The sequence below is a fragment of the Hemitrygon akajei genome, chromosome 6 (genome assembly GCF_048418815.1).
Source record: "Hemitrygon akajei chromosome 6, sHemAka1.3, whole genome shotgun sequence".
Classification (NCBI taxonomy): domain Eukaryota; kingdom Metazoa; phylum Chordata; class Chondrichthyes; order Myliobatiformes; family Dasyatidae; genus Hemitrygon; species Hemitrygon akajei.
Window position 1 is genome coordinate 30,019,242 of NC_133129.1, and position 27,891 is coordinate 30,047,132.

General features: G+C 42.2%; 1 protein-coding gene and 1 long non-coding RNA gene across 2 annotated transcripts in view; one reads left to right on the forward strand and one right to left on the reverse strand.

Annotated features, from left to right (window-relative positions):
• The window catches only part of LOC140728938 (uncharacterized), a 70,970-nt gene that overhangs the window by 8,477 nt on the left and 34,602 nt on the right, over positions 1 to 27,891 (forward strand). The gene's annotated exons all lie outside the window — the stretch shown is intronic.
• LOC140728937 (N(4)-(beta-N-acetylglucosaminyl)-L-asparaginase-like) overlaps positions 12,229 to 27,891 on the reverse strand; it is a 37,887-nt gene continuing 22,224 nt past the window's right edge. The window contains exon 9 of the mRNA XM_073048049.1: positions 12,229 to 12,802. Coding sequence (XP_072904150.1) covers positions 12,708 to 12,802 — 95 coding nt within the window. The 3' untranslated portion in view covers positions 12,229 to 12,707. The remainder of the gene's footprint in view (positions 12,803 to 27,891) is intronic.

Genomic DNA, 27,891 nt, shown 5'->3' on the forward strand with positions numbered 1-27,891 from the left:
TTGTAGGTGGAGAGTTCTATTCTCCATCGCAAAATTTTATCATTTTTGATTTTGCCCCGCTGTTGGTTGCTGAACATGAATGCAACCGAGCGCTGGTCGGTCAGCAAGGTGAACCTTTTGCCGGCGAGATAGTGCCTCCAGTGCCTAATAGCTTCCACTATGGCCTGGGCTTCTTTCTCCACCGCGGAGTGCCGAATTTCAGGGCCTTGAAGGGTACGAGAAAAAAACGCCACTGGCCTGCCTTCCTGATTGAGGGTAGCAGCCAGCGTGACGTCAGAGGCGTCACTCTCTACTTGGAAGGGAATGGTCTCGTCCACCGCATGCATCGTTGCTTTGGCAATGTCCCCTTTAATGCAGCTGAAGGCCGCGCAGGCCTCAGCAGAGAGGGGAAAAATGGTAGACCTGACCAGGGGGCGGGCCTTGTCTGCGTAATGGGGGACCCATTGGGCGTAATAGGAAAAAACCCCCAGGCACCGCGCGCTTCCTAAGTCTCAGCGTGAGTTATTGATGGTGCATCAATTTTATTGACTGGAAGAATAAACAACACTACATCCTGGGGAAAATGAGGGAGAGCAGCAGCCCACAGTCGCCTTTATACAGGGGTCTGTGGGAGGAGCCACAGGAGCAGTCAGACAGGTATATCTAGTTCACCACACCTGCATTATATACTTTATTGCAAGCGCAGTATTACCAACACAAGTTACTTTGCTTTGGTTACACTTTTTATATTCGTTTCCATTTGAATCTTTTTCCTCCGCCATCAAATTTCTGAACGGCCTGTGAATCAATGAACACGATATCGCTATTACACTTTTGCGCTATTTATTTATTGTAGCCCTTAGTATACTGTATTTTATTTCTTGCACAGCACTGCTGCCACAAAACAAATTTCACAATATAAACCAGTGGTAGTAAATCGGGGTTTTCAATGGACATCTAAGATCTTGTTCTAAGCACAAGTGCCGGTTGTCCTGTGGAAATGTGAACCTTATCTGAGGACTGATTGTTATAACCATATAACCATATAACAATCACAGCACGGAAACAGGCCATTCCGGCCCTCCTAGTCCGTGCCGAACTCTTAATCTCACAAATTAAGAGTTGTTGTAATTTGTCTCAACAAATTGTTGTAAGGAATGATACTTGCTACATTGTTTTCTTACGGCAGAACAGAGCATGCTAAGACTGCACATACCAACTAATCGAAGCAAGGGTGAATTGGTTCTAAAACTTAAGGGGTGGGGGCAGAAACTCTATTTGTACTCTTGTACAAAAATCACTGAAAGTTAACAATTGAGTCCAGCTGGCAATTCAAAAGGTCAATTGTATGTAGATGTTTGATGAGCTGTACTGCGTGCTTGTGTCGAATTGCCAGGAAATGCATTGGGCAGTATCCATGTACTATATAGCTGAAGGATAATTAAACTTGATTTGATTGTTGATTTGAATTTTTCATCCCAAATGGATTTGGGTTCAAGAGTCTGCAGATCCTGACATCTGGACCGGCAAACAATCCGCTGGAGAAACTCAGGAGGGTCTACAGATGCTGGAAATTTGGGGCAAAACACACTAAACGCCGTTGGAACTCAGCAGGTCAGGCAGCGTCCATGGAGGGAAATTAATTGTCGACGTTTCAGGTGGACACCTATCATCAGGACTGGAAAGGAAGAGTGTAGAAACCAGAATTTTAAAAAAAAAATCATGGTGGGGGGGGGGAACACAAGCTGGCAGGTGAGAGGTGCAAGTTAGGATGATGGGGAAGGGGGAAACAAGAATCCCAATTTTTACAGGAGCATCATCACCAGTGTCCTGACCAGCTGCATCATCGTCTGGTCTGGGAATTGCAAGGCATCTGACTACAAGTCCGGACAAAAATTGCGAGAACTGCTAAGAGGATCACCAAGATCTCTCTTCCAGTCATTAGAGATGTTTACCATGAGTGATGTGCATGCATGGCCCTTAGCATTGTCAGTAATCCCTCCCATCCATCCAACAATCTGTCACTCCCTGCCAACAGGCAGAAGGTGCCGTAGCATTAGGACAAATAGGATGGGAATCATCTTCTACTCCCAGGCCATAAGACTACTGAACTCCCTGCCAACACCCAGGTCTCATCACATATGAAGTGCCAGGAGCATAATAGTGTTTATTTTTTAACTTGTAGATGTACCTTATACTTTGTTAATTTATTTGTGGTTAATATATGTGTGAGTTACATGCACTATGTTGTGCAATTTGATCTGGAGGAACGCTGTCTCGTTCAACAGCAGTAAAAATAAACTTAATGCTGTGAGAAGCTGGGAGGTGACAGGTAGAAGTAGCAAAGGTCTGAAGTGGAGGGAAGGGATTTGTTAGGGGAGGATAACAAACCATGAGTAAAGGAAAGGAGGTGAGAAATATATTGCAGCAAATAAAGATAAATAAATAATACCGTGAACATGAGTCACAGGGTGCTTGGAAGTGAGCCTGTAGGTTGTGGAATCAGTTGAGAGTTGAGGTGAGTGAAATTATTCAAACTGGTTTACGAGCCCAAACCTGTTCTCTGTAGATCCACTACAGAAAGCTTCCTATCCAAATGCACCACAGCTTGGTATCACAACTCTTCTGCCTATGACTGCAAGAAATTACAGAGAGTTATGAACACAAGTCAACCATGAAAACCAGCCTCCCTTAATTGATTTTGTACAGTTCCCACTGCCAACATAATCAAAGACCCTTTCCATCCTGGTTATTTTTTTTCCCCATTCCACTGGGTAGAAGATAGCAAAAGTTTTAAGTCTGTACTACGAGGCTCTCGGAGAGCTTCTATCCAGCTGTTCAAAGTAAATTTATTATCGAAGTATGAATACCATTTGCAACCGTGAGATTCATCTTCTTGCAGACAGCCACAAAACAAAGTAACACAACAGAATCCATTAAAACCCCACACAATGAAGACTGCCACACGTCCACTGTGCGGAAAAAAATCGAGCAAATAATTTAAAAAAAGTAAACGAGTAATGCAATGCATCAACGGAGAAGTTCCTGAAAGTGAGCCTACAGCCACAGAGCTGGTGCGTCACGGAGGCGTGTGAGAGAAGCTGGTCCAGGAGCCCGACGACTGCAGGACAACTACTCCAGAATCTGCCATCATGGACCCAAGCCTCACCCTCATCACCCTCATCAAACTTGTCAGTAGAAAAAAAACATCTTCCAGTTTCAACAGCTTCTCTATCAACCTCCCCTTTCAGCCTCCAAGTACCAGGGAGTCCCCAAAAGTTGAATGACTCGGTAGTCAACTTTCCTCTTTTCGGAGGGTTTCTCCCCGCCTTGTCTCACAGGGACACCAGACATTACCGTCACCGGGAAGAGGTGCGCCATTGGCATCCCCCGCCTGAGGGTGACCTCCCGCTCCAGAGTGTTCATCTGTACAACCCAGGGCTTCTGCAGTTCGGGCCTCACTAGTACCCCAGCGGGTAACCTGACTCCTCCTCCTGAGCATCCACCAAGAGGGCCTCAGCCTCAGGCATTCCGGGAAATTTGGGGTTTCTTATCACTCTCGCTACTTTCCCAGGCCGCAGCATGACTGGTGCTGACTGGGTGAACACCACAGTCCCTCGGTTATGCTCATCATCCAGCCCAGTGTGGCCACGCACTTCCTCGAAAGCAGCTCGGAACACAGGATGAATGGACAATGTTTTCAGAAAGCTCTCTCCAACTTCCTCCTTGCAGGCTCTCACCAGCCTCCTCACAATAGCAGTGTTTGTCCCCACGAGAAGTGAAGCTCCGTCCTTTTCGACTGGGTCTGGACAAACCAGCACTAATCTATCAAGGACCTCAGCTTCAAAACTCCAGCTTCAATGATAAGTAACCATCGTACGGACAGTCATCCGTACTAAGACTCCAGATCTCCAGTGCACTGAGTGGTGTCAAGGGTAAATGTGTCAAATACCAGTTGTAAAACAAACAGTACAGCAGAGTAACCTGAGAGCCGGTGTCAAACACGGCTCTAGCATAAATACCCTCGATCCATAGTGATACACTGGAGCTTGGCCCCACTAAGCCTTCAGGAATAGGTTATTTTGCTTTGGGGTCTTCCTTGATATATTTCTGGGAATGATCCCCCGCGATGCCAGGCCATTCCCTCACTGGGACTCTCCACTTAGACACCTGGGCTCATTCTCTGAGGGTTTTTCTGTCCTGCCTGATGTGTCCCTCTTCCCCACAGTTATAACTGACAATACCGGTCGCTCCCCTTCTCGCAGGACCCCGTTCACTTGCACCACTCTGCTCAGTCCGTCCCCGCAGGGGGTCCAACTCCCTGTCGGTTTTATGGAGCGGGGTGGCTGCACCCGCCGGTAACAACCGGGACATCTCAGTCCTAAACTCTGCCACGAGCTCCTTCACCACTCCCCGGGATGGGTGAATGTGGTCACCTCAGCCAAGGGAACCACTGTTCCCTGCGGACGGAGGCCTTGCGCGCCTCCATCCATATTCCTCCTCTCTTACTTTTCTGATCAGCTCGACAAACAACAGAGGGGGTGCATCTTACGAGACTTTCAGAGACCCCAAGTGATCAGATCCAGCCCCTGTGCACCTTTCGCCACTTGGTCCATCCTTAACTGATTCACCTCAGCTGTTTGAATGGCCCCTCTACACCATAAGCAATTTTGCTGCCTCTCTAGCAGAAAAATGTAGGCAGAAAGCTTCTCCCCCTTCTTCTGACACATATTCTGAAACCCCTTCATAAGCTCCATTGGGCTTCCCGTCGCGCCAAACACCTTTTCCAGAGCTTGCATGTAGCCTGCAGAGGTAGCAAAAGGGTTCTGTGTCTTTACGGATCTCACTATGTCAGCAGCCCGGCCTCCCAAACTCTCAATCAATCGCTGTCATCTTACATCATCAGAGCACTGCTACTCATCCAGCATCTGAGAGGTCTGCTCCGCCCAAGTCTCACACTCCTCTTCCCCCTTGGGGGTGGGCTTCACCTCTGAGAGCATTCTCAGCTTTCAATAGCTAGGACCCTATGGGCACTGGGCCATTTATCCACCAGGGAGGTAAGGGCTGACACCATCTCAGAAGTCTCACTCTTCACTGAGGGACTCAATAGACACTTCAAATCAGACCACTCCTTCCCCTCGCTCCACAGAAACGAGAGCAAGCTGTCTTTGAAGTCTCCTGCCCCAGCTAAGGAAGACAAGGCTTGCAATTCAGTCCCCTCCCTTAGACTCTCCTCCTCCTGGAAAGTATGAACAACCCACAGACCCCCCCTCCCGCCTCCAAGGCCCCAATAGTACCAGGCAGTTCCACTGCTATTACGCCAGTGCCAGTCTGGACTAAAACAAAGTTTTGGACTGTCATTTTATCAAACCTCCACTTCACAATCATAACTGCTCGTACTTAAAAGTTCGAATTAACAATTCGTCAGAAATACTAATGTTCACCCCACTCAATACACACCCATTCGTTACCGGTAACCCCGTGGATCCGCTCACCCCCTGCAGCATTTATAACCATGTACCGTAATCACTTTACCACACAATAGACACAGACGTACACACACAACCCACTGGAATAATGCTTAGGGCAATAACACAGCCCCCAACGAAATCGACCCCAGATGATACCCCCACAATGAAACACCCTGGTTCCCTTGGCTGCGTAAGTCTAGGGAACCCAGCCAAACTCGTGAGATTCAGGCGCTCTCCCACCCCAAACCTGTTTGTGTGGATGCTGTGTAATTTGCTACCCTGTAACAAATTTGTGCCACGAAATAACAAATCAGTACACTGCCTACAATTAAAGGAATTATATTTATGAATCTTAAAGGGTTAGCAAACAATAACAAAAACAGGTCCCATTCTAAATAAAGAGTCAATTGTGCACAAATTGGAGCTCATCTTGAACTTCTCTGTCACTGACGAGCTGGGCCCTCGTCAGCGTGAACGTCCACACCACCTTCCGAACATCGCTCACAATCCACCTCAAACGGTCTCCCACCGGATCGTAGGCTATGGCCGGTTCTCCTCAGCTTCTTTTCCCTTCATCTCCCACAGAACAAAAGCCCAAGACCTACCTTATTGTCCCTCACAACAAAAACTTCCTGCTAATTGGATGGCATACATTCCACATCATCGCTTATCAACAGTAACCCAAACAAGCTGAAAACAAGCAAGTCTTACAGAACTACCAAAATGAAATACATACAACATAACATCAAAAATATGAACCAGGGCATTACATTACTACACTTTTTCCATAAATGTAAATGATGCTCTGCATTTGTTAATGTACAACCGTAATATACCTATGTATGGAATAATATGTGTAAATTGCATGAACTTAGCATGGGACTGTGTGGTAACACTTGCGGGCTGCCCCCAGCACATCCTTAGGTTGTGTTGATTGCTAACGCAATATATGTTTCAATGAATTTGCAAAACAATGTTTTCCCTATATCTTGGTACATTTCAGAATAAAATGATTGCCTGGCTAATATGATGAACCGAGACAGAGGCTCCAGGGATTTGGATCGAAGGACTGAATTTGGTTCAGAATGCTGTGCTCGCTTCCATTGTTTGCATGATTTGTGTTTTTTTTTCTTTCTCTGTGCATTCAATGTTGGTCTTTTAAAAAAAAATTGAGCTCCTTGCTTTGTGGCTGCCTGGATGCAGACAAATCTCAATGTTGAATAATTTATATATTTTTTGATTATAAATGTGCGTGAATCTTGAAGAACCGATTACAATTTCCAGTTACCATACAAATTTCCATTATTGCACAGTTGATTTGTTTGCTGATATGACTATGGAAAAAGTACATTCAAATTTTCAGCTTGCAGCTAGAAAGGAATGCAAATTGGAAGGCCAGTACTGCTGCAGGTACAAGAGATCATGAGGACTCCCTGAAATATAATACCATACTGTGGCTGATAACCCTGTTGCACTATTGGAGGTATAGCATCCTGTAAATCCCATTGCACCTTGTTGTGAATTTTCTCTGTTACTTTAACACGATACTGCACATTACCTTATTGTTTTACCTTTGTCCTGGTTCAATGTACACTACTTATGTTTGTAATGATCTGTCTAGACGGCATCCAAATTAAAGTTCCTCGGTAAATGTGACAATCATAAACCAATTATGAAAAATAAATGATGTTTTTCCCCAGAGACCATTTGCAGGGAGAAGCTCACCTAAGACCAGAAGCCATAGGAACAGAATTAGGCCATTCAGCCCATCGAGTCTGCTCCATCATTCCATCATTTGGGATCCCACTCAAACCTACAGACCTCTCTTCTCACTATATCCTTTGATATCCTGACCGATCAAGAAACGATCAACTTCCACCTTAAGTTTTTGTGTTGTTTTACGTAGTCTAGCTTAGTTTGAGTTGTCTCATGTAGTCTAGTGTAGTTTTGTGTTGTTTATTGTAACACCATGGTCCTGGAGGAACATTGTTTTGTTTTTACTGTGTACTGTACCAGCAGTTTATGGTCGAAATGACAATAAAAATTGACCTGAAGTATATGCATGGACTTGGCCTCCACTGTAGTCTGTGGCAGGACATTCCTGATTCACTGGCTAAAAAAATTCCTCCTTACCTCTGTTCTAGTTCTGAATACCCCCACCATAGGAAACATCCTCTCCACATCCATCTTGTCTAGTCCTTCCAACATTAAATAGGCTCCCCTCACATTCTTCTAAATTCCAGTGAGTACAGGCACAAAGCTGCCAAATGCTCCTCATCTGTTACCCCTTCATTCCTGGAATCATCCTTGTTAACCTCCTCTGGACTCTCTTCAATTACAACACATCCTTTTCTGAGATATGTAGCCCAAAACTCTTGACAATACTTTTGACAGTACGGCCTGAGTAGTATCTTATAAAGGCTCAGGATTATCTCCTTACTTTTATATTCTATTCCCCTTGAAATGAATGCTACCTTTGCATTTGCCTTCCTTACCACACTGAACCTGTAAATTAATCTTCTGTGAGTCTTGTACAAGTTCCTCTGCATTTCTGATGTTTGAACCGTCTCCCCATTTAGATAATACTCCACATTATTGTTTTTACCAAAATGCATCATACATTTCCCAAAACTGTATTCCATCTGCCACTATTCTGCCCATTCTTCCAATCTGTCTAAATTTACTGCAATCACATTGCTTCCTTATCGCTTCCTCATCACTACCTCCCCCTCCAGCTATCTTTGTATCATCTGCAAACTTTGCCACAAAGCCATCAATTCCATGATCCAAATCACTGATAAAGAAAATATGAAAGGTAGCAGTCCCAGTTCTGACCCCTGAGGAACACTACTAGTCACTGGCAGCCAACCAGAAAAGGCCCTTTTTATCCCATTCACTGGCTCCTGCTTGTCAGCCATTCCTCTATCCATGCAACTATCTTTCCTGTAACACAACAGAATTTTATCTTGTAAAGCAGCCTCATGTGTGGCACCTTATCAAATGCCTTCTGAAAAGCCAAGTAAATGACAACCACTGCCTCTACTTTGTCTACCCTGCTTGTTACTTCCTCAAAGAACTCTTAACAGATTTGTCAGGCAAGAGTTCCCTTTACAGAAACCATGCTGACTTTGATTTATTTTATCATTAGTGTAACCGGGTGACCGTCGAATCTTATTCATTATCGTTAAAAGTGTACTCAGGCATTCATCTGGGTAATGCTATAGTAGTTGTCTGTGCCTTTAAGTGGAGATGGTGATGTCATTACGCATGCACGGGATAGTAGGGAGACCATTTTGTTTTCTGCTGCAGGAGCTGGTGGGGCATTGGAGTCGAGTTCCCCTAGAGGTACTGGGCTTGGTGAGGAAAGGTGAGCATTAATTTACAATATCCATGTGAATTTGTTTATGCTTGTTGGCGAATCGAGAATATTGGCAATTTGACATGTTTTACATGTGGATGCTTTAGATTTTCACGAGTAAAGAACTCGACGCTGGATAGCGTGGCTTGCTAAGTTCCTCACCAGCCAAGTAGGTCAGTCTTCCTGTAATTTAATTACCAGTTGTACCAAAGTGTACCTTTTGTCTAACTTTATTGTAGCATGACTGATTGTGCATGTAACAGCGTAATGTGAATGTTTAGTCTCCGTTCGGAGGTTCAGCATGTGTGTATTAAAAAGAATTGCCACTACCGTATTAGTACTGTGTTAGTTTTGTGCAGTTTTCTTTGTATTTTTATACTGCATATGCAATTGGTCGATAAACAAGTGTGTGGATCTAAGGTTAAATAGAGATTGTAACGGCAGGACCTGATTGTAAAGTTGTTCGTTTTGTTTTAAGACCCTCTTCTGGCACTTAAACATCTAAAACAGATAAAGGGACTAAAACCCGAAAAGGTATTTGTTGTCCTGAGTGTGTACTTTTCCCCAGGTCACAGCATTAGTCTCCAAGTACCCCAAAACCTCATCCTTAATAATAGACTCCAACATTTTCTCAACCACTGAGGTTAGGCTATCTGGCTTATAATTTCCTTTCTTTTGCCTTCCTCCCTTCTTAAAGAACAGAATGACATTTGCAATCTCCAGACCTCTGGGACCATGCCAGAATCAAGTGATTCTTGAATGATCATGACCAATGCATCCTTTATCTCTTCGGCAACCTCTCTCAGGACTCTGGAGTAGTCCATCTGGTTCAGGTGACTTACCTACCTTGAGACCTCTGAGTTTGCCAAGCACTTTGTCTTTTGTAATAGCAATGACACTCACTCCTGCTCCCTGACCTTCACAGAGCTCTGGCACACTTTTAGTATCTTCTACAGTGTAGGCAGATGCAAAGTACCCATTAAGCTCATCTGCCATTTCTTTGTTCCCCATTACTACCTCACCAGCATCATTTTCCAGTGGTCCAGTAACAACTCTCACCTTCCTTTTACTCTTTATACAACTGAAAAGACTTTTGATATCCTGCTTTATACTATTGACTAGTTTGCCCATGTATTTAATTTCCCCCCTTTTTATAGCTTTTTTTGTTGCCTTTTGTTGGATTTTAAGAGCTTCCCAATCATTAACTTCCCACTCACTTTTGCTACCTTACATATCCTTTCCTTGGCTTTTATGCAATCTCGAACTTCCCTTGTCAGCCACGACTGCCTACCCCTGCCATTTTAGAACTTCTTCCTCTGTGGGACATATCTATCCTGCGCCTTGTGAACTATTCCCCTATTCCCAGAAACTTCAGCCATCTGTGCTGTGCCGTCATCCCCACCAGTATCCTCCTCCAAACTACCTGGGCAAGCTCCTCTCTCATTCCTCTGTAATTCCCTTTATTCCATTGTGATACTGAAACATGTGAGTTACGCTTCTCCCTCTCAAACTGCAGTATTGCAGGGAATAAATATCTCTGACACAGTGCTGTCAAGAAAACAACCTCTCCCTCAATGTTGCAAAAACAAAGGAGCTGGTTGTGGATTACAGGAGGAATGGAGACAGGCTAACCCCTATTGACATCAATGGATCTGGGGTTGAGAGGGTAAATAGCTTCAAGTTCCTCAGCATCCACATCACCGAGGACTTCACGTGATCTGTACATACCAGTTGTGTGGTGAAAAAGGCACAACAATGCCTCTTTCATCTTAGATGGTTGAGGAAGTTTGGTATGGGCCCCCAAATCCTAAGAACTTTCTACAGGAGCACATTGAGAGCACTCTGACTGGCTGCACAACTGTTTGGTATGGGAACTGTACCTCCCTTAATCACAGGACTCTGCAGAGAGTGATGCGGACAGCCCAGCACATCTGTAGTTGTGAACTTCCCATAACTCAGGACATTTACAAGGACAGGTGTGAAGGATCTTTGGGGACTCAAGCCATTCCAACCACAATCTATTCCAGCTGCTACCATCTGGGAAATGGTACCGCAGCATAAAAGCCAGGATCCACCGGCTCCGGAACAGCTTCTTCCGCCAGGCCATCAGACTGGTGAACTCACGCTGACTTGAGTGTATTTCTATATTACGTTGACTGTTCTTTTCATTATAAATGATTATGAATTACTATGATTACACATTGCACATTTAGATGGAGACGTAACGTAAAGATTTTTACTCATGTACATGAAGGATGAAAGAAATAAAGTCAAATTCAATTGGAGGCAAAGTTGATGAAATTGATGAGTTCAGCGTGGGTGCACGAAGCAGAGCCAATGCAGTCGTAAATACAGTGCAAGAATTGGGGAGCATTACCAGGGAAGATTTGGGGGTGAAGTAAAGAGCTGGGAAGTTGACTGGTGAAAGAGATAATGGGCTGGAGGAGGGGGAATCTGATAGGGGAGGATAGAAGAGATGGGAGAAAGGGAAGGAGGACGACCAGAGAGGAGGTGATGGGCAGGTAAGGAAAAAGGTGAGAGGGATGGGGAATGGTGAAATGGGGGGCAGTTACTGGAAGCTCAAGAAATCAGTGTTCATGCCATCAGGTGCAGGCTAAAAATACGGAATATAAGGTGTTGCTCCTCCAATCTGTGTGTGGCCTCAATCGCAGCAGTAGAGGAAGTCATGGACTGGCATGTCAGATTGTGAATCAGAAGTAGAACTGAAATGGGTGGCTACCAGGAGATAGGTGAGGAGGTTGACATGTTCAAGATTACTAAGGGCTTTAAAGGTGACAGCGAGAAGGAGGAGGGTGTGTCTGAGAGGGATAATAAATCAGAAACAATAGAATGGCAGAGCAGACTCAATGGCCGAATGCTGCTCCTCCGGTTTTATGCTACCTGCCCTGTTGAGGACTAATTACTTCAGCCAGAGGGTGGTAAATCCATGGAACTCATTGGCACAGATGGCTGTGGAGGCCAAGTCATTGGGTATGTTTAAAGTGGACATTGATAGGTTTTCATTAGTAGGGATGTCAAGTGTTATGGGGATAAAGCAGTATGGGATTGAGAGGGATAATTAATTAGCCGTCATCAAATGCTGGAGAAGACTTGATGGGCCAAATGGCCTAATTCTGCTCCTATGTCTTACACAAACGTGGGGACCCAGATTTCAATTGTGCTGTTCAAAAGACAGCTGCACTGGTATCACAACAGAAAGTACTTGAAGGCCTGGAGAAAGGGTGAAGAAATTGGACTAGCCTTTTAGTTCTTACATAGAACTGGTAGATACCATGGGCTGAACGGCCTCCTTTTCAACTGTAACCTTTCAATGAATTGTTAAATTAACAAATGATTAAACATAAATAAGGCAGAATAAATCTGTACATCTGTAGAACTGTAATTTCTCCAGACAACATATGATATGAAATGTCACACTTTAATTGGTTTTCAGTTTTTTCAGTACAGGTTAAAAAATAAAATCTACAATTTTGTTTGTCTGGCTGCTAATTTTTAAAGTGAAAACAAAATGCTGTTTAAGATACTATTGCAATGGCTTTTTCCAGTGTACATGTAGAAACTGTAAACAAAGTAAAAGTTTTGCACATGATTAACACCCTTCATACTTAACCTGCACACACATTTAACTAGCAAATCAAAGAAAGCAAGGCTCAATTTCTACAGCTCATTTTTTACATTTTAGCAGATTGCAGCTAAAACTTAGCGAGTTGGCATTTACATCAAAAATAATTTATTTAGTGCTTTATTCTAAAGCTCTTCAAGAAGTGTTTATCAAACAATAATTAAAACCTGACCACAGCATTAATACCATTGATTCCAAATAATCTGAATCTTAAAAAGTCTTCAAAGTATTTTGCAAATGGTGCACCTGCAGAGCATTAAACACAGTCCACTATTTGTTCTGAGCCTTTCGCATGATTGTAAACCATAAAATGGAACTGATCAAATCCTACAGCTTTACTGCATGCCGCACCTAAAAGACAACAATAAAAAAAAATCACAATTGACATAACATCTCAGACGTACAATTGTTAATTTGAATCAGGACTTAAGAACGCATAGCAGTCATCAGAGAGGATCAGAAGTGGAAAGTGTGAGCACCAAAGGTACTCACAAATTTTTACAGATGTACCATGGGAGAGGGCATTCTAACTGGATGCATCACTGTCTGGTATGGGCGGGGTGGGGGGGAAGATAAGTTGTAGAGAGTTGTAAAGTTAGTCAGCTTCATCATGGGCACTAGCTTCTGTTGTATCCTTGACATTTTCAAGGAGCGACACCTTAAAAAGGCCATATCAATCATTGAGGTTCCCCAACACCTAAGACATGCCCTCTTCTCACTGTTACCATCAGGAAGAGGTTCCTGAAGGCACATACTCAATGATTCAGGAACAACTTCTTCCCCTCTGCCATCCAATTTCTGAATGAACAGTGAACCCATGAACACTACCTCACTACTTTTTTTTAATTTTCATTATGCACTACCTATTTCATTTAACTTTTTTTATATACATAAAATTGTATTTCACATTTTTTCTCTTTCATTACCAACTGCATTGTACTGCTGCAAATTTCACAACACTTGCCAGTGATACTGAACCTGATTGTGATTCTGTTATTACTGCTGAATGAAAAATCAAAATATTGATGGAATTCAGAAATTAAATCTGACAATATCTGAAACACAGTACAGTTGGGGATCAAATCAATGGTTGTTTATCAGCTAGAAAGACACAAAGCTGAAACATTAACTCTACTTCCCTCGGAGGGTGTTACCTGATCGGTTAATACCTCAAAGCCTCCTTGTGCAACTGGATCTTTGATTTCCTCACTTGCAGACCCTAGTCAGTTCGGATTGGCAACAATATCTCCTCCACAATCTCCATCAGCACAGGAGCACCACAAGTCCGTGTGCTTAGCCCCCTGCTCTATTCACTTCACCCTTATGACTGTGTAACTAAGCACAGCTCCAATGCCATGTTTAAGTTTGCTTTTGTCATTGGCAGAATCAAAGGTGGTGACGAATGAACAAATAGGAGAGAGACTGAGAATCTGGCTGAGTGCTGCCACAATAACAGCCCCTCACTCAATGTCAACAAGACAAAGGAGCTGTCCTCATCAGGGGATCAGAGGTGGAGAGGGTCAGCAACTTTGATAGAGTCCACATCAGCAAAATTGTATATGGAGCAAACACGAGGAAATCTGCAGATGCTGGAAATTCAAACAACACACACAAAATGCTGTTGGAACACAGCAGGCCAGGCAGCATCTACAGGTAGAAGCACTGTCGATGTTTCGGGCTGAGACCCTTCGCCAGGACTAACTGAAAGGAAAGATAGTAAGAGATGTGAAAGTCGTGGGGGGAGGGGGAAATGCGAAATGGTAGGAGAAGACCGGAGGGGGTGGGATAAAGCTAAGAGCTGGAAAGGTGATTGGCGAAAGTGATACAGAGCTGGAGAAGGGAAAGGATCATGGGACGGGAGGCCTCGGGAGAAAGAAAGGTGGAGGGGGGAGCACCAGAGGGAGATGGAGAACAGGTAGGGTGATGGGCAGAGAGAGAAAAAAAAACAACTAAATATGTCAGGGATGGGGTAAGAAGGGGAGGAGGGGCATTAACGGAAGTTGGAGAAGTCAATGTTCATGCCATCAGGTTGGAGGCTACCCAGCCGGTATACAAGGTGTTGTTCCTCCAACCTGAGTGTGGATTCATCTTGACAGTAGAGGAGGCCATGGACAGACATATCAGAATGGGAAAGGGACGTGGATTTAAATGTGTGGCCACTGGGAGATCCTGCTTCCTCTGGCGGACCGAGCATAGGTGTTCAGCGAAACGGTCTCCCAGTCTGCATCGGGTCTCACCAATATATAAAAGGCCACACCGGGAGCACCGGACACAGTATACCACACCAGCTGACTCATAGGTGAAGTGTCGCCTCACCTGGAAGGACTGTCTGGGGCCCTGAATGGTGGTACTTAGCCACATGGTCATAGGTGTAATGCAAGTGGAGCAGGGGCTAAGTACACACCCCTAAGGTGCTCTTGTGCTGATGGAGATTGTGGAGGAGATGTTTTTGCAAATCCAAACTGACTGTGGTCTACAAGTGATCCTGGAGTCTCCAGGATCCAATTGCACGAGGGGATATTGAGACCCAGGTCTTGGAGTTTATTGCTTGGTTTTGAGGCGATGATGGTGTGAAATGTCAAACATACAGGAGGGAGATTGAAAACTTGGCTGAGTGATGTAATAACAACAACCTCTCACTCAATATCAATAAGAACATGGAACTGATTGTAAACTCCAGGAGAGGAAAACCAGAGGTCCATCGGAGCTCAGAGGTGGAGAGGGTCAGTAACTTTAAATGCCTGTATATCTCTATTTCACAGGATCGGTCTTAGACCCGTCATAGAAATATTATTGCAAAGAAAGCACGACAGCACCTCTACTTCCTCAGGCGTCCGCAGGACTTTGGCGTGTCACTGAAAAACCTCGACAAACTTCAATAGATGTGAGGTGGAAAGTGTGCTGACTGGCTGCATTAGGGCTAGTATGGGAACACCAATGCCTTTGAGTGGAAAATCCTACAAACGGTAGCAGATTCGGCCCAGTACGTCACCTGTAAAAACCCTCCCAATCATTGAGCACATCCTTCATCAGAGATCCTCACCACCCAGGCCATGCTCTTTTCTCGCTGCTGCCATCAGGTAGAAGGTCTAAGTGCCTCAGGATTCACACCACCAGGCTCAAGAACAGTTACTACCTCTCAACCATCAGGCTCTCGAACAAAAGGGGATAGCTACACTCATTTAAAGACTCTGTTATATTGTTATTTCATGCTCATTATTTACTGCTATTTATATAACCTGCATTTGCCCAGTTTGATTACAGTTTATTGTTCCTGATGTTACATTTACAGTTACTACTCTATAGATTTGCTAAGTATGCCTGCAGAAAAGAATATCAGGGTTGTATGTGTGACATGTATGTACTCTGATAATAAATTTTACTTTGAACTTTGAACTACCCTTAGAAGTTTATTTATTTACACCAAGTAATCATTGTCCAAGGTTATTTAAGAGTCTTTATCTTTTTCCATTCAAGGCAACCTCAATAAAATATATTGTTACTATAAAGATCTACATCAGCCACTTCATAGTTTCTCTATTGTGTCTATAAAACAGTACAGTTTAGTTAACAGGGAGAGAACCATTGGAAATCGGAGCAGCATTAGGCCATTCCACCCTGAAACTTGCTTCTTATTCAATATAACCCAGTATTACCTATTCCTTGATCCTATCATTCCTAGGAGTAAAATTCAACTCCTTTACAGTAACTTGTTCTTGGACATGCTTTTGGTACTTTTTCTCCTGATCAAAATTGACCTGTCTCTTTTTGATAGCTGTCCTAGTTGTACTCTACCAGAAGTGGCACTAGTAAGATAATGTTACATAAAGATAAGTCAGAGTGCAAGAAGGAGACAGACAGCCCAATGGCACGGTGTGATGAAACCTTTTCCTCACATCAGTATATTCCTTCATGTGGAAGGGAGGCAGAGTACACATGCCCGTCTTTATCAGTGCTCAGGAAGCGATGGTTGAGTTCCTAGGAGCGGACAACAGCCTGCCTGGTAGACGCCATGACCAAGAAAACTCACCAGTAACTCTACTTCCTCAGGAGACTAAAGACATTTAGCATGCCGCTTTTAACCTTCGCCAATTTTTACAGATGCACAGTAGAAAGGATCCTATCTGGATGCATCACGAGTTGGTTTGGCAACTTGTCAAAGTTTTTGCAGAGAGTTGTGGACACAGCTCTGCAGATCATGAAAGCCAGCCTCACCCCAACCCCCCCATGGACTCCATCTACACTTCTCACCATCTTGGTAAAGCAGCCAAGATAATCAAAAACCCCGCTCACCCCCAGATTTTCTCCCTTCACCTTCTCCCCCTTGAGAGCAGAAGGTACAAAAGCTTGTATGCATGTATCACCGGGCTGAACGACAACTTCGATAAGACTAAATCGAACTGTCCCCAAATATGATAAGATGGCTTCTTGAGCTCACAATTTGCCTTATCATGGTTTTGAACCTTATTGTCTGCCTGTACTGCAATGTCTCTTTAACACTTTATTCTGCATTCTGTCATTATTTTTCCATTGAACTATCTCAGTGCACTGATTTGATGAAATGAACTGTATGGATGATATGCAAAACAAAGCTTTCCACTGTACCTCGATACATACAACAAGAATAAAGCAATTTACCACATGGAAACTCAGGGAGGAAGCGTGACCACAGTTATAATATTCAACACTGGAAAAGATAGAATAACCATACAAGGAGAGCCCATTGAAAAATAAAATCTTCAATCAGCATGTGGGTTCTAAGAAAAACATGACACATAATCATAACTTTAAACAAATAAAATACATGAAGATGCCTGACTGGAGTTTCATCAAACTAACTGACACCAAGCCATAAGATTATAGAAAAGTTCAACAAAACCTTCTGCCAAATGATAGCTTTTTGTGAAGAATCTTAAAGCTGGAAAAAGAGATTTAGGAAAAGAGATTTCCAGAGGTTAGGACTCATGTGGATGAAAGAAGCAAAAAATCACCAACACTCATAGTATGATATGAAAGACAGCAGAAACTTTGTAGCTCGTTTAGAATGGTGATATTATACACTGAATGTTTACTGATTACAGTTCAGCATTCAACACCATCATACAGTCAGTACTAATCAATAAGCTCCAAAACCTGGGCCCATGTACCTCCCTCTGCAACAATACCTTTGACTTCCTCAATGGGAGACCACAGTCAGTGCGGTTTGGAAATAACATCTCCTCCACACTGCCAATCAACATTGACGCACTTCAAGGATGCATGCTTAGCCCACTGCTCTAATCTCTCTACACCCGTGACTGCATGGCTGGCTAGGCACAGCTCAAATGCCATCTATACATTTACTGACACCACCACTATTGCTGGCAGAATTTCAGATGGTGACAAGGAGGCGTACAGGATTGAGATAGATCAGCTAGTTGAGTGATCTGTCAACAATAATTTTGCACTTAATATCACTAAAACCAAGGAATTTATTGTGGACTTCTGGTAGGGCAAGTCAGGGGAACACAAAACAGTCCTTATCAAGGGATCAGAAGTGGAAAGGGTGAGCAATTTCCAGTTCCTGGGTGTCAACGTCTCTGAGGATCTATCCTGGGTCCAGCATATTGATGCAATCACAAAGAAGGCACAACAGCAGCTTTCAGGAATTTCAGGAGACTTGGTATGTTACCAAAGGATCTCACAAATTTATACAGTTGTACCGTGGAGAGCATTCCAACTGGTTGCATCACTATCTGGTATGGAGGGAGCACTGCACAGGATCCGAAAAAACTGCAGAATGTTGCAAACTCAACCAGCTCCATCATGGGCACTAGCCTCTCAACACCGAGGACATCTTCAAAAGCCATCATCAAGGACATGCCCTCTTCTCATTGTTACCATCATGGAGGAGCTTAATTCTCTCTTTATTCTCTTTTCTACCTTTGGGTAGAAGATACAAAGCCTGAAAATATGTACCACTAGGCTCAAGGACAGCATCTATCCTGCTAATATCAGACTCTTGAACATATAGCTTTATAAGATAGACTCTTGAACTCACAATCTACCTAGATACATACTTTAGTACTTCATCGTTGACCTGCACTGTCCTTACTGTGTAGGTGTTACACTTTATTCTGTATTATTATTTTACCTTGTTCTACCTTAGTGCCCTGCGTAATGATTTGATCTGTATGAACAGTATGCAAGACAAGCTTTTCACAGTATTTTGGTATAAGTGACAATAATAAACCAATACCAATTCCTGGTTGCTGTGCTGATCTGCCATGTGTAGAAAGCATTGGCCATGCAACAAGTTGTTTAACCAGGTGTGTAAAAGGAGATTTTGCTATTGATAGGGAGAATTTGTTCAGACTGGAGTTGGTGCTAAGGACCCTAATCAAAGAAGATATGCCTACATTTACACCAGGGCTTTGGAAATGCTGAAGGGATGCGAGAACTCATTTGTTTCCTGTATAGACTTTATCTTCAAACTGTAATCATGGACAAGTGTTGTCATGAGTTATTGAAGACTCTAGTATTTGTCATGTGAGGAGCAGCAGAAGAAGAGACCAAAGAAATGTTTACTTGATTTGTATAAACCTTTTCAATGCTGTATTAGTAGAGGTGGCATAAGATGCTTGAGAGAGTGAAACAATTGAAGGATAATCTAAAGGTTTGATCTATGTTGGTCCTTGTAACTAATTGCACAATAAACCAATTTTCTTACATATATTGATTGGATCAGATTCCATCATCTGGGAGCCCCACCACCCAGGATATGCTCTCTTCTCACTGCTGCCAACAGGAAAGTGGTACAGGAGCCTCAGGACTCACACTACTAGGCTCAGGACCAGTTATTCTTGAACTAAAGAGGATAACTTCACTCAACTTCACTTACTCCATCATTGAAAAAGTCCCACAACCAACAGACTCACCTCTCCGTCTCATGTTCTAGATATTTAAAGCTTATTTATTTGTTAGTATTATTTCTTTACTTTCATATTTGCACAGTTTGTTGTCTTTTGCATACTGGTTAAATGCCAAAGTTGGTGCGGTCCTTCACTGATTTTGTTATGGTTATTATTCTATGGATTTACTAAGTATATCCGCAAGGAAATAAATCACAGGGTTGAATAAGGTGACATATATGTACTTTGATAATAAATGTACTTTGAAGCTTTAGTTTTAAAACTCTATTCAATGCACCAGTGTTTTACAACAGTATGGGGCGAAACAAAATTGTTGAGGTGCAAGATGTTGGATATGGTGGATATAACACTTGTCCTTTGACAGGAGGAGATTCTAGAGAGAGGACAAGATGCCTTAAAGTTAAGGATAATAATGTTAAATGTAATGCATTATGAGATTGGAAACCAGTGTTGCCTGGTGAACTATTGATTGAACAGGACAGCGAGAATGAGAATTATGGTACCAAGGTAGAAGGCCATACATGATTGTCTAAAGATCTTAACAGCAATTCTTAAAGATTGAAAACTCTCAAAGTACATTTAATATCGAAGTATGTATTCAGACACTGGGTAATGGCTTTTTGTAACCAAGCCCAAAGAAAATTCTCTATTCTTCCAAAGTTTCAGAACTTTGTCAAATATTACATACAAATATTTGAAGGAATCCAGTTTGTTCCTCCCTCTACTCAAATCTTAATGTGCAAATGTCCAAAATACCCTTTAGAGAATGCAAAGCACAAAACGCTGAAGGTGTAATGGAGATAAAATATTGGTTTACTCTCTCAACGCAAGGCAGAACCCTCCAAACTAATTAGCTTATATTTCTTAAATTCCATGAACAATAATATCTGCCCTAAAGTGATAACAGTTAAGTTTTTGAAGATTAGTGTGTTAGGAAGAAAGTGGAAAGTTACCTCTGTCTCTGCAAATGTTCTGGAGTTGCACAGCCAGGATCTGTCTCATGAAGAAGTCTTCTTGTTTTGTTTTTAAATGCAGAGCTTAAAGTAGCTCTATCAATCCAGGTGGTTCATAAAACAACCAACAGACATTTTCATCAAGCTCATTTAATGTTTATTTAAACCTTTAATATAGTCATTGAGCTGACATATTACGCCCATGCTGGCTCTTTGTAGGAAAGAACTGCAGGTCCTATTATCAGGGAATAGTCCTAGTCTCTATTATATTGATGGCATGGTAGTGTAGCGGTTAGTGCAATCATTTTGCAGGGGTGTCAAACTCATTTTAGGTCATGGGCCGGATTGAGCAAAATGCAACTTCATGCGGGCCAGATCAGTCGGACGCGTGCGAATGCAGCTTTCGTTGCCTCCGTTTTTTCAGCCTGCTCTCATGTATCTCAGTCTCTGCTATAACTACAAAGTGTTTCACTTTACAAATTCCGTTTCTTATGAAGAAGACTGCCGAATAAACACTAAAAACCCTGAAAACCTGGTACCTGAATATACTCAGCATTAGCCATATCATATGCCATAGGCGCTTCGATTACTGGGGCCAGCTTTAATAGTAATTAGATATTATCTCGCGGGCCAAAGATAATTCCACCGCGGGCTGGATTTGGCCCGCGGGCCTTGAGTTTGACATATATGCTTTACAGCATCAGCGATCACTGACTGGGGTTCCTGCCTGTCTGTAAGCTTTTCTGTTCTCCTCGTGACTGTGTGAAGTTCCTCCGGGTTTGGGCTAGTGAGATGTTGGCACACTATGTTGGTGGTGAAAGCTTGGTGACACTTGCAGGCTGTTGTCACAAAACAACACGTTTCGCTGTATTTTTTGATGTTTCGATGTAGGTTTGGCAAATAAAACTAACTGTTAAGACCTTTAAGAACTTAATCCTGTTCCTGCTCCAAGTGGTATAGATGGGTACTTAATAGTTGGTCTGGACATAATGGACCAGTTTTTGTGCTCTATGACTCCGATTCCTCACAAGCCTATCCAGGTTCTTTTTTGAACAACTCCATTTATTGTTTCCACCACCCCTGTAACCATTAAATTCCAGATCAAATTCATGAGACCATAAGACATAGAAGCAGAATTAGGCCATCCGACCATAAGTCTACTCCGCCATCTCATCATGGCTAATTTATTATTCCTCTCAGCCTCCTCCTGCTTTCTTTTCATAATCTTTGTTGCCCTTACTAACCATGAACCTATCATCCTCTGCTTTAAATATACCCAATGATTTAAGACTATATAGCCATCCATAGCAATAAATTTCACAGGTTCAACACCCTCTAGCTAAAGGAATTCCTCCTCATCTCTGTAGAGACATCCTTCTATTCTGAGGCTGTTCCCTCTGGTCCTAGACTCTCCCACCATTAGGAACATCCTCTCCACATCCACTCTATCTAGGCCTTTCAATATTCAATAGGTTTCAATGAAATCTCCTGTCATTCTAAATTCCAGCAAGTACAGGCTCAAAGCCATTAAGCTCTTCATACGTGAACCTTTTCAATCGGAAAAATCATTCTCATGAACCACATCTGGACTCTCTCTAATGCTAGCACATCCTTTCTTAGATAAGGAGCCCAAAACACAACGGCTTTCCTTGTGTTGCATCTCAACTGCTTCCTGCCTCTCACAACTCCCCCCCCCCCCCGCCCCGCCATTCCCGTATGGTTTACTTCCTTTAGATATGAGGCTTTGATGCTGAGAGGAACATATTCTAAACCTCTCAAAATCTTGTACATCTCCAACTTCTTCCTCCTCTGTTCACCCCTTATTCCTCCTCTCTCCAGAACATTCCTATTCTTACTTAAGTTTGGTGACTAGATTTTAATGTTATGCTCTAGATACGAGGGGTGATTGATGTTTGTGGCCTAAGGTAGAAGTAGTCAATTTTAGAAATCCTAGCACATTTATTTTTCAACATGGTCCCCTCCTACATTTACACACTTAGTCCAGTGGTCGTGGAGCATATGGATCTTGGACCTCCTGAAAGTGTCCACAGTGGTGATTGATAAGTTTGTGGCCTGAGGTAGAAGGAGATGAGTTATACGGCTCTCATTACATGCACATGCAGCTCAGCTCTTTGAGTGATTATGCGGAAAGTTTGAAGTTAATAACTCATCTCCTTCTACCTTAGGCCATGAAATTATCAATCACTCCTGCTGTGGACACTTTCTGGAGGTCCAAGATCCGTATGCTCCATGACCGCTGGACTAAGTGTGTAAATGTAGGAGGGGACTATGTTGAAAAAGAAATGTGCTAGGTTTTCTAAAATTGACTCCTTCTACCTTAGGCCACAAACTTATCAATCACCCCTCGTATAACAAAGGTATATTTTGTTTTAAATAATAGCTCTTTGACATAATGTTATCAGAAATGTTGTCAACATCACTATTTTCTGAAATAAACTCATACTTCTCATAAAAACTTAATTGTTACAAAATGTCACCTTGAAAGCAAGCTATCATTATATTTGATTTCATATATGGATCCTAAATACTCTATCCCACTAGGTGCCACAGGACATTCATTCACAAATGCGAGGGATTGTTAACAGATTCCCAACACTCCTATCAATTTCCCAGCAGGAGGGAAATAATACAAAATAAAGCTAATCTAGTCTGCCGTTTAGAAATTCAAATTGTTTCCTTTCCAGCAGGCTCACTTCCCACATATTGTCTTTAGTCCTATATATATTGAATATATCTTATACAAAATAAAAATCACAGTAGGCTTTCAGTCGTTTATTGAAGACATTCTGCAGTCTTCTAGAGGCCCTATTATAAGTTCTGAATTACGTATTCTTGCAGATCAGAAATCATATTTCCACTTACCCACTAGAATTATCAATTTTTCCAAAGTACAGTATATATCATACTTAGTCATCTGAAACAGTGTACTGAACTGGGAATTTATTGACTTCCAACAAATGCAGACAATTGTTAATTGTTGCTTTTGGAAAAAATGTTTTATGAATCTTAATGCTACAGGGTCTGCACCATTCTCTGAACATTTCAAAGCAGCCAACTTTGTTACTACTGAGCTAAACCAATATTAGGAGATGGCAACTCTAAATAACTAGGTTGTGAAAGAAAGCCAGCCCCATGGGCTAGAACAATAGTAGATGAAGGGTCAGTGGACTGCTAGAAGCTTGGGAATGCAAATGAGGGTAGGATTTGCACAGTGAAAGGTAGGGCCATTAGGACTGTTCTGGACCAAGGGATCAAAGAGCCGGTGACTCTCAGCAGCTCAGGCAGCATCTAGGGAAAGGAATAAACAGTCAACATTTTGGGCCAAGACCCTTCATCAGGACCTAGGAGTGTAAGTACACAGTTCCCTGAAAATGGCAAGAAAGGTTTTTGGCATACTGGCCTTCATGAGCTGAGTATTGAATATAGAAGTTGCGATGTTATTTGCTGTTGTACAAGGTAGGGACACATTTGGAGAATTGTGTTCTGCTATAGGAAAGGTGCAATTAAACTGATGGATATCAAGCAGATGTAAAAGGCTGTTGCCAAAACTCAAGGAACTGAGTTATGGTGAGAGGTCAAGCAGACTGGGACATTTTACATTGTAGAGTACGAGAATAAAATCAGATCTTAGAGAGGTGTATGAAATTATCCAGGACATAGAAAGATCAATGTGCCAAGTCTTCTTCCCAGGCTTAGGGAATCAAGAGCTAGAAGTCATAGAGAGAGCTGAATTTGACAGGCAACCAAGAGGGCAATTTTTTACCCAGAGGGTGGTCATATACAGATTGAACATGTTTGGTTGGCATGGATCAGTTGGGCAGAAGGGGAATGGGAACCAGAGTGCCGGAACAGTTCGTGCAGAGGCTGTGGAGATGGACCTCAAAATCAGTAATCAAAAGGCTGAGCATGGTGCGACCAATGTGCTGAGCTGCGAATATCTCAATGCAAGAAGTATCATAGGAAAGGCAGATAAGTACAGGGTATGGATCAGCACCTGCCATTATGACATTGTAGCCATTAGTGAGACTTGGTTGCAAGAGGGGCAGGGCTGACAGGAATCAGGGGTTCCATTGGTTTATACGTGACAGAGCAGGAGGAATTAAAGGAGGAGGGGTAGCGTTACTAGTCAGGAGTGCTCAGTCAGGACAGAATGGAGAACCCATCTAGTGGGGTGCTATGGGTGGAAATGAGAGATAAGAAAGGTATGACCACTTTAATGGGGCTATTTTACAGGCCACCGAACAGTCCGTGGGAATTAGAGGATCAATTTTGCAGAGAGGTCGCAGACTGTTGCAAGAAACAAAAGGTCGTTATAGTAGATGATTTCAACTTTCCACGTGTTGACCGGGACTCCCATACTGTAAAAGGACTAGATAGGATAGAGTTTGTCAAAAGTGTTCAGGAAAGTTTCCTTAATCAGTACATAGAAGGACCAACCAGTTAGTGTGTGATCCTTCATCTGCTACAGGGGGAATGAGACAGGGCAGGTAACAGAAGTTTGTGTAGGGGAACACATTTGCATCTAGAGAGCACAATGCCCTTAGTTTCAAAGTAAATATGCAAAAGCAGATAGTCTGGTCCCTGGGATGAGATTCAACATTGGAGAAAGGCCAATTTTTTTGGTATCAGAAATGATCTGGCAAGTGAGGATATGGACAGACTATTCTCTGGCAAGGTGTACTTGCTAAGTGGGAGGCCTTCAAGATTGAAATTTTGAGAGTTCGAAGCTTGTATGTGCCTGTCAAGATTAAAAGGTAAAAATAACACGTGCAAGAACCTTGGTTTTCAAGAGATATTGATGGCCTGGTTAAGAAATAAAAGGAGCTGCATAGCAGGCATACTTCCATGTTTCAAGCTGAGACTCTTCAGGAGTCCTGAAACAATGACTGTGTATTCTTCTTTATAGATACTGCCTGATCGACAGAGTTCCTCCAGCACTCTGTGTGTTTTACTCTGGGCTTCCAGCATCTACAGAATCTCATGTGTTAAAGATGTCCCGAAATGCTTTATCATCAGTGATGAATATTAATTATGTTAGGAAGGTGCTTGTTTAGTCCACTGTTGTTTTACAGGCATTACATTTCTAACAATACAGCTATAGTAATGCATTAAGAATATTTGTTTGCTTTAAGACATTTCTCAATGTCCAGAGGTTAGTAAAGTTGGAAGATAAACGGATTGCTATTTTACTCAGTGTTAATCATCAACATAAGTAACACCACAGTTCTTTCGAGTTATCTTGATTTAACAATTTTTAACTGCCAACTGTGAAATAGTAAGTGCTGCTTCCACTTTTAGAATTTAGAATTATTATGTTAATCCGTGTAGTCATTTGCTTAAACACGTTAATTCAGATAAAAAAAGGTCAAATTTGATTCATAATTTATTCCAAGTTGCTAAGTATTGCCAAGTCCAATGCTTTAAAAAAAAGAGCTCAGTGTTCTTCATTGAGGATGGTATAAGGAGTGTTTGATGCCTTTGGGCCTGTGCTTGGGAGAGTTTAGAAGAATGACTAAGGATCTCACTGAAATCTATCAAAAATTGAAAGGCCTAAATAAGAGCGAATATGAAGAAGAGGATGTTTCTTTTTGTGGGGGAGTTCTTGATTAGAAAGGGTGACAGAGGCCATGGGGAGAAGGCAGGAGAATGGGGAAGAGAGGGATAATAGATCAACCATCAAGCAGACTTGATGTACCGACTGACCTAATTCTGCTCCCATTTCTTATCATTTAAAAGTTGTCTTGTAATTTATTCCAAGTTGCCAAGTATTTCTGAGTCCAACGCTTAAATAAATCCAGTGAGGACAGCTACTCAAAGTCAGTGGCAAAGTCTCCCAATAGATCACTTATTTCAAACTGGCAAAAGAAGTATAATCATTGCAGGAATGAAGATTGGCTCTACCAGACCTGTCAGCCAGACCAACTTCCCTGCTCTTTCCCCAGAGCCTTGCAATTTTTTTCTACCAATATCTGTCCTGAAATTTGGGTTGTCTCAATATATGTTTTAAAATATGTTAAATTAATCACTTTAAAGGGCTTTCTACATCTATTCTTCAGTGCTTTTGATTTTGTAACCACTGCTTTTAACTGAATTCCATCTGTACTTAATTCAAATGTCTGGGCAAATTCTTTAAAATATTCAATTTGGCCCTTCTCAAGTCTATGTGAATGTAAAACACAATGAGCTAGATGAGGAATGTCATCCTACACCTCAGAATACAAATCTGTCTATTTTATCACCCCAGAGTCTGGCTGCCTTTCGGCTGAATAGACCCAAGACTGAGACAGGTTGATTTCTGGACAATATAAGAGTGATGCAGTGCGGGGAAACTGGAAACTGGGCGGGAATGTGAAGACCAAGATCATTTCCTTACTGGCCTACTGTGATACTCTTTCAATCTAACACACAGGAATTTCAAAACTCTTTTGGAATTTGTACTGTGCTTCTTGTCTCTGCTCTCAATTCGTTACCTCCTCCAAAAAAAAACACAAGGTTCAACTAGTTCCACGGTCTAACAGGTCACAGGAAAACAGGAATACAGATTTATCTCTGTCTTGTTGCTCTGTGTTTTCACAGCATTTCCCCAAAGGCAATTTCCCCAACTTACAATTGTAGCTGCATATCACTACAACTATTGGTCGGCGGTCCATTTTTGTTGTGTTTGGGTTCTCATTGATTCTGTTGTATTTCTTTCTATTACTGTGAATGCCCACAAGAAAATGAACCTCAGGGTTGTATATGGTGACATACATGTACTTCGGTAATAAATTTACTTTGAACTTTGAACGAACAAGAATATTCAAGTATTTGCTCAAAGCCTCCTTCAAGGAAGGCAACATCCCCACTGATTCCCGAGGAATCTTTGGCACGTGAGTACTCAAAATAGAGAGGTAGCATTTGGAATAGTAAATTTACTTTTAACTTTGAAGTTAAGAGTTCGAAGTTCAGCATGAATGTATTATCGAAGTACACATATGACACCATATACTAGCACCAAACTCAATTTCTTGCAGGCATTCACAGTCAACAAAGAAATACAATAGAATCAACGAAGAACTACACACAGACTGATGAACAACCAATATGCAAAGGATGAACTGTGCAAATACAGAAGCATAATAATAATAAAAATTAAATGAAAACCATTGAGAACATGAATTGTAGAGTCCTTGAAAGTAAGTCCATAGGTTGAGAACAAATATATAATCAAGGACAAGAACACTTTTTCCAATTCAGTCTATGCAACCCGTAATTATACAAATTTACTTCATGGATTGCAAAGCTATGACACAAATTTATATACTGAAAGATGCCGAAATCCTGAAATAAAAACAGAAAACATCTGACAAACGCAGCAAGTTAGGCAGCATCAATGGCACCATGGTAACATAGCTGTTAGTATGATGCTATTACAGCTCGGGGAGTTTTGGAGCTCAATTCCGGTGCGGTACTGTAAGCAGACTCTGTCTGTCCTCCCTGCTGAATGTGTGGGCTTTCTTTGGCCCTCTAGTTTCCTCTCACAGTCCAAAGATGTACTGGGTAGGTTGATTGGTAA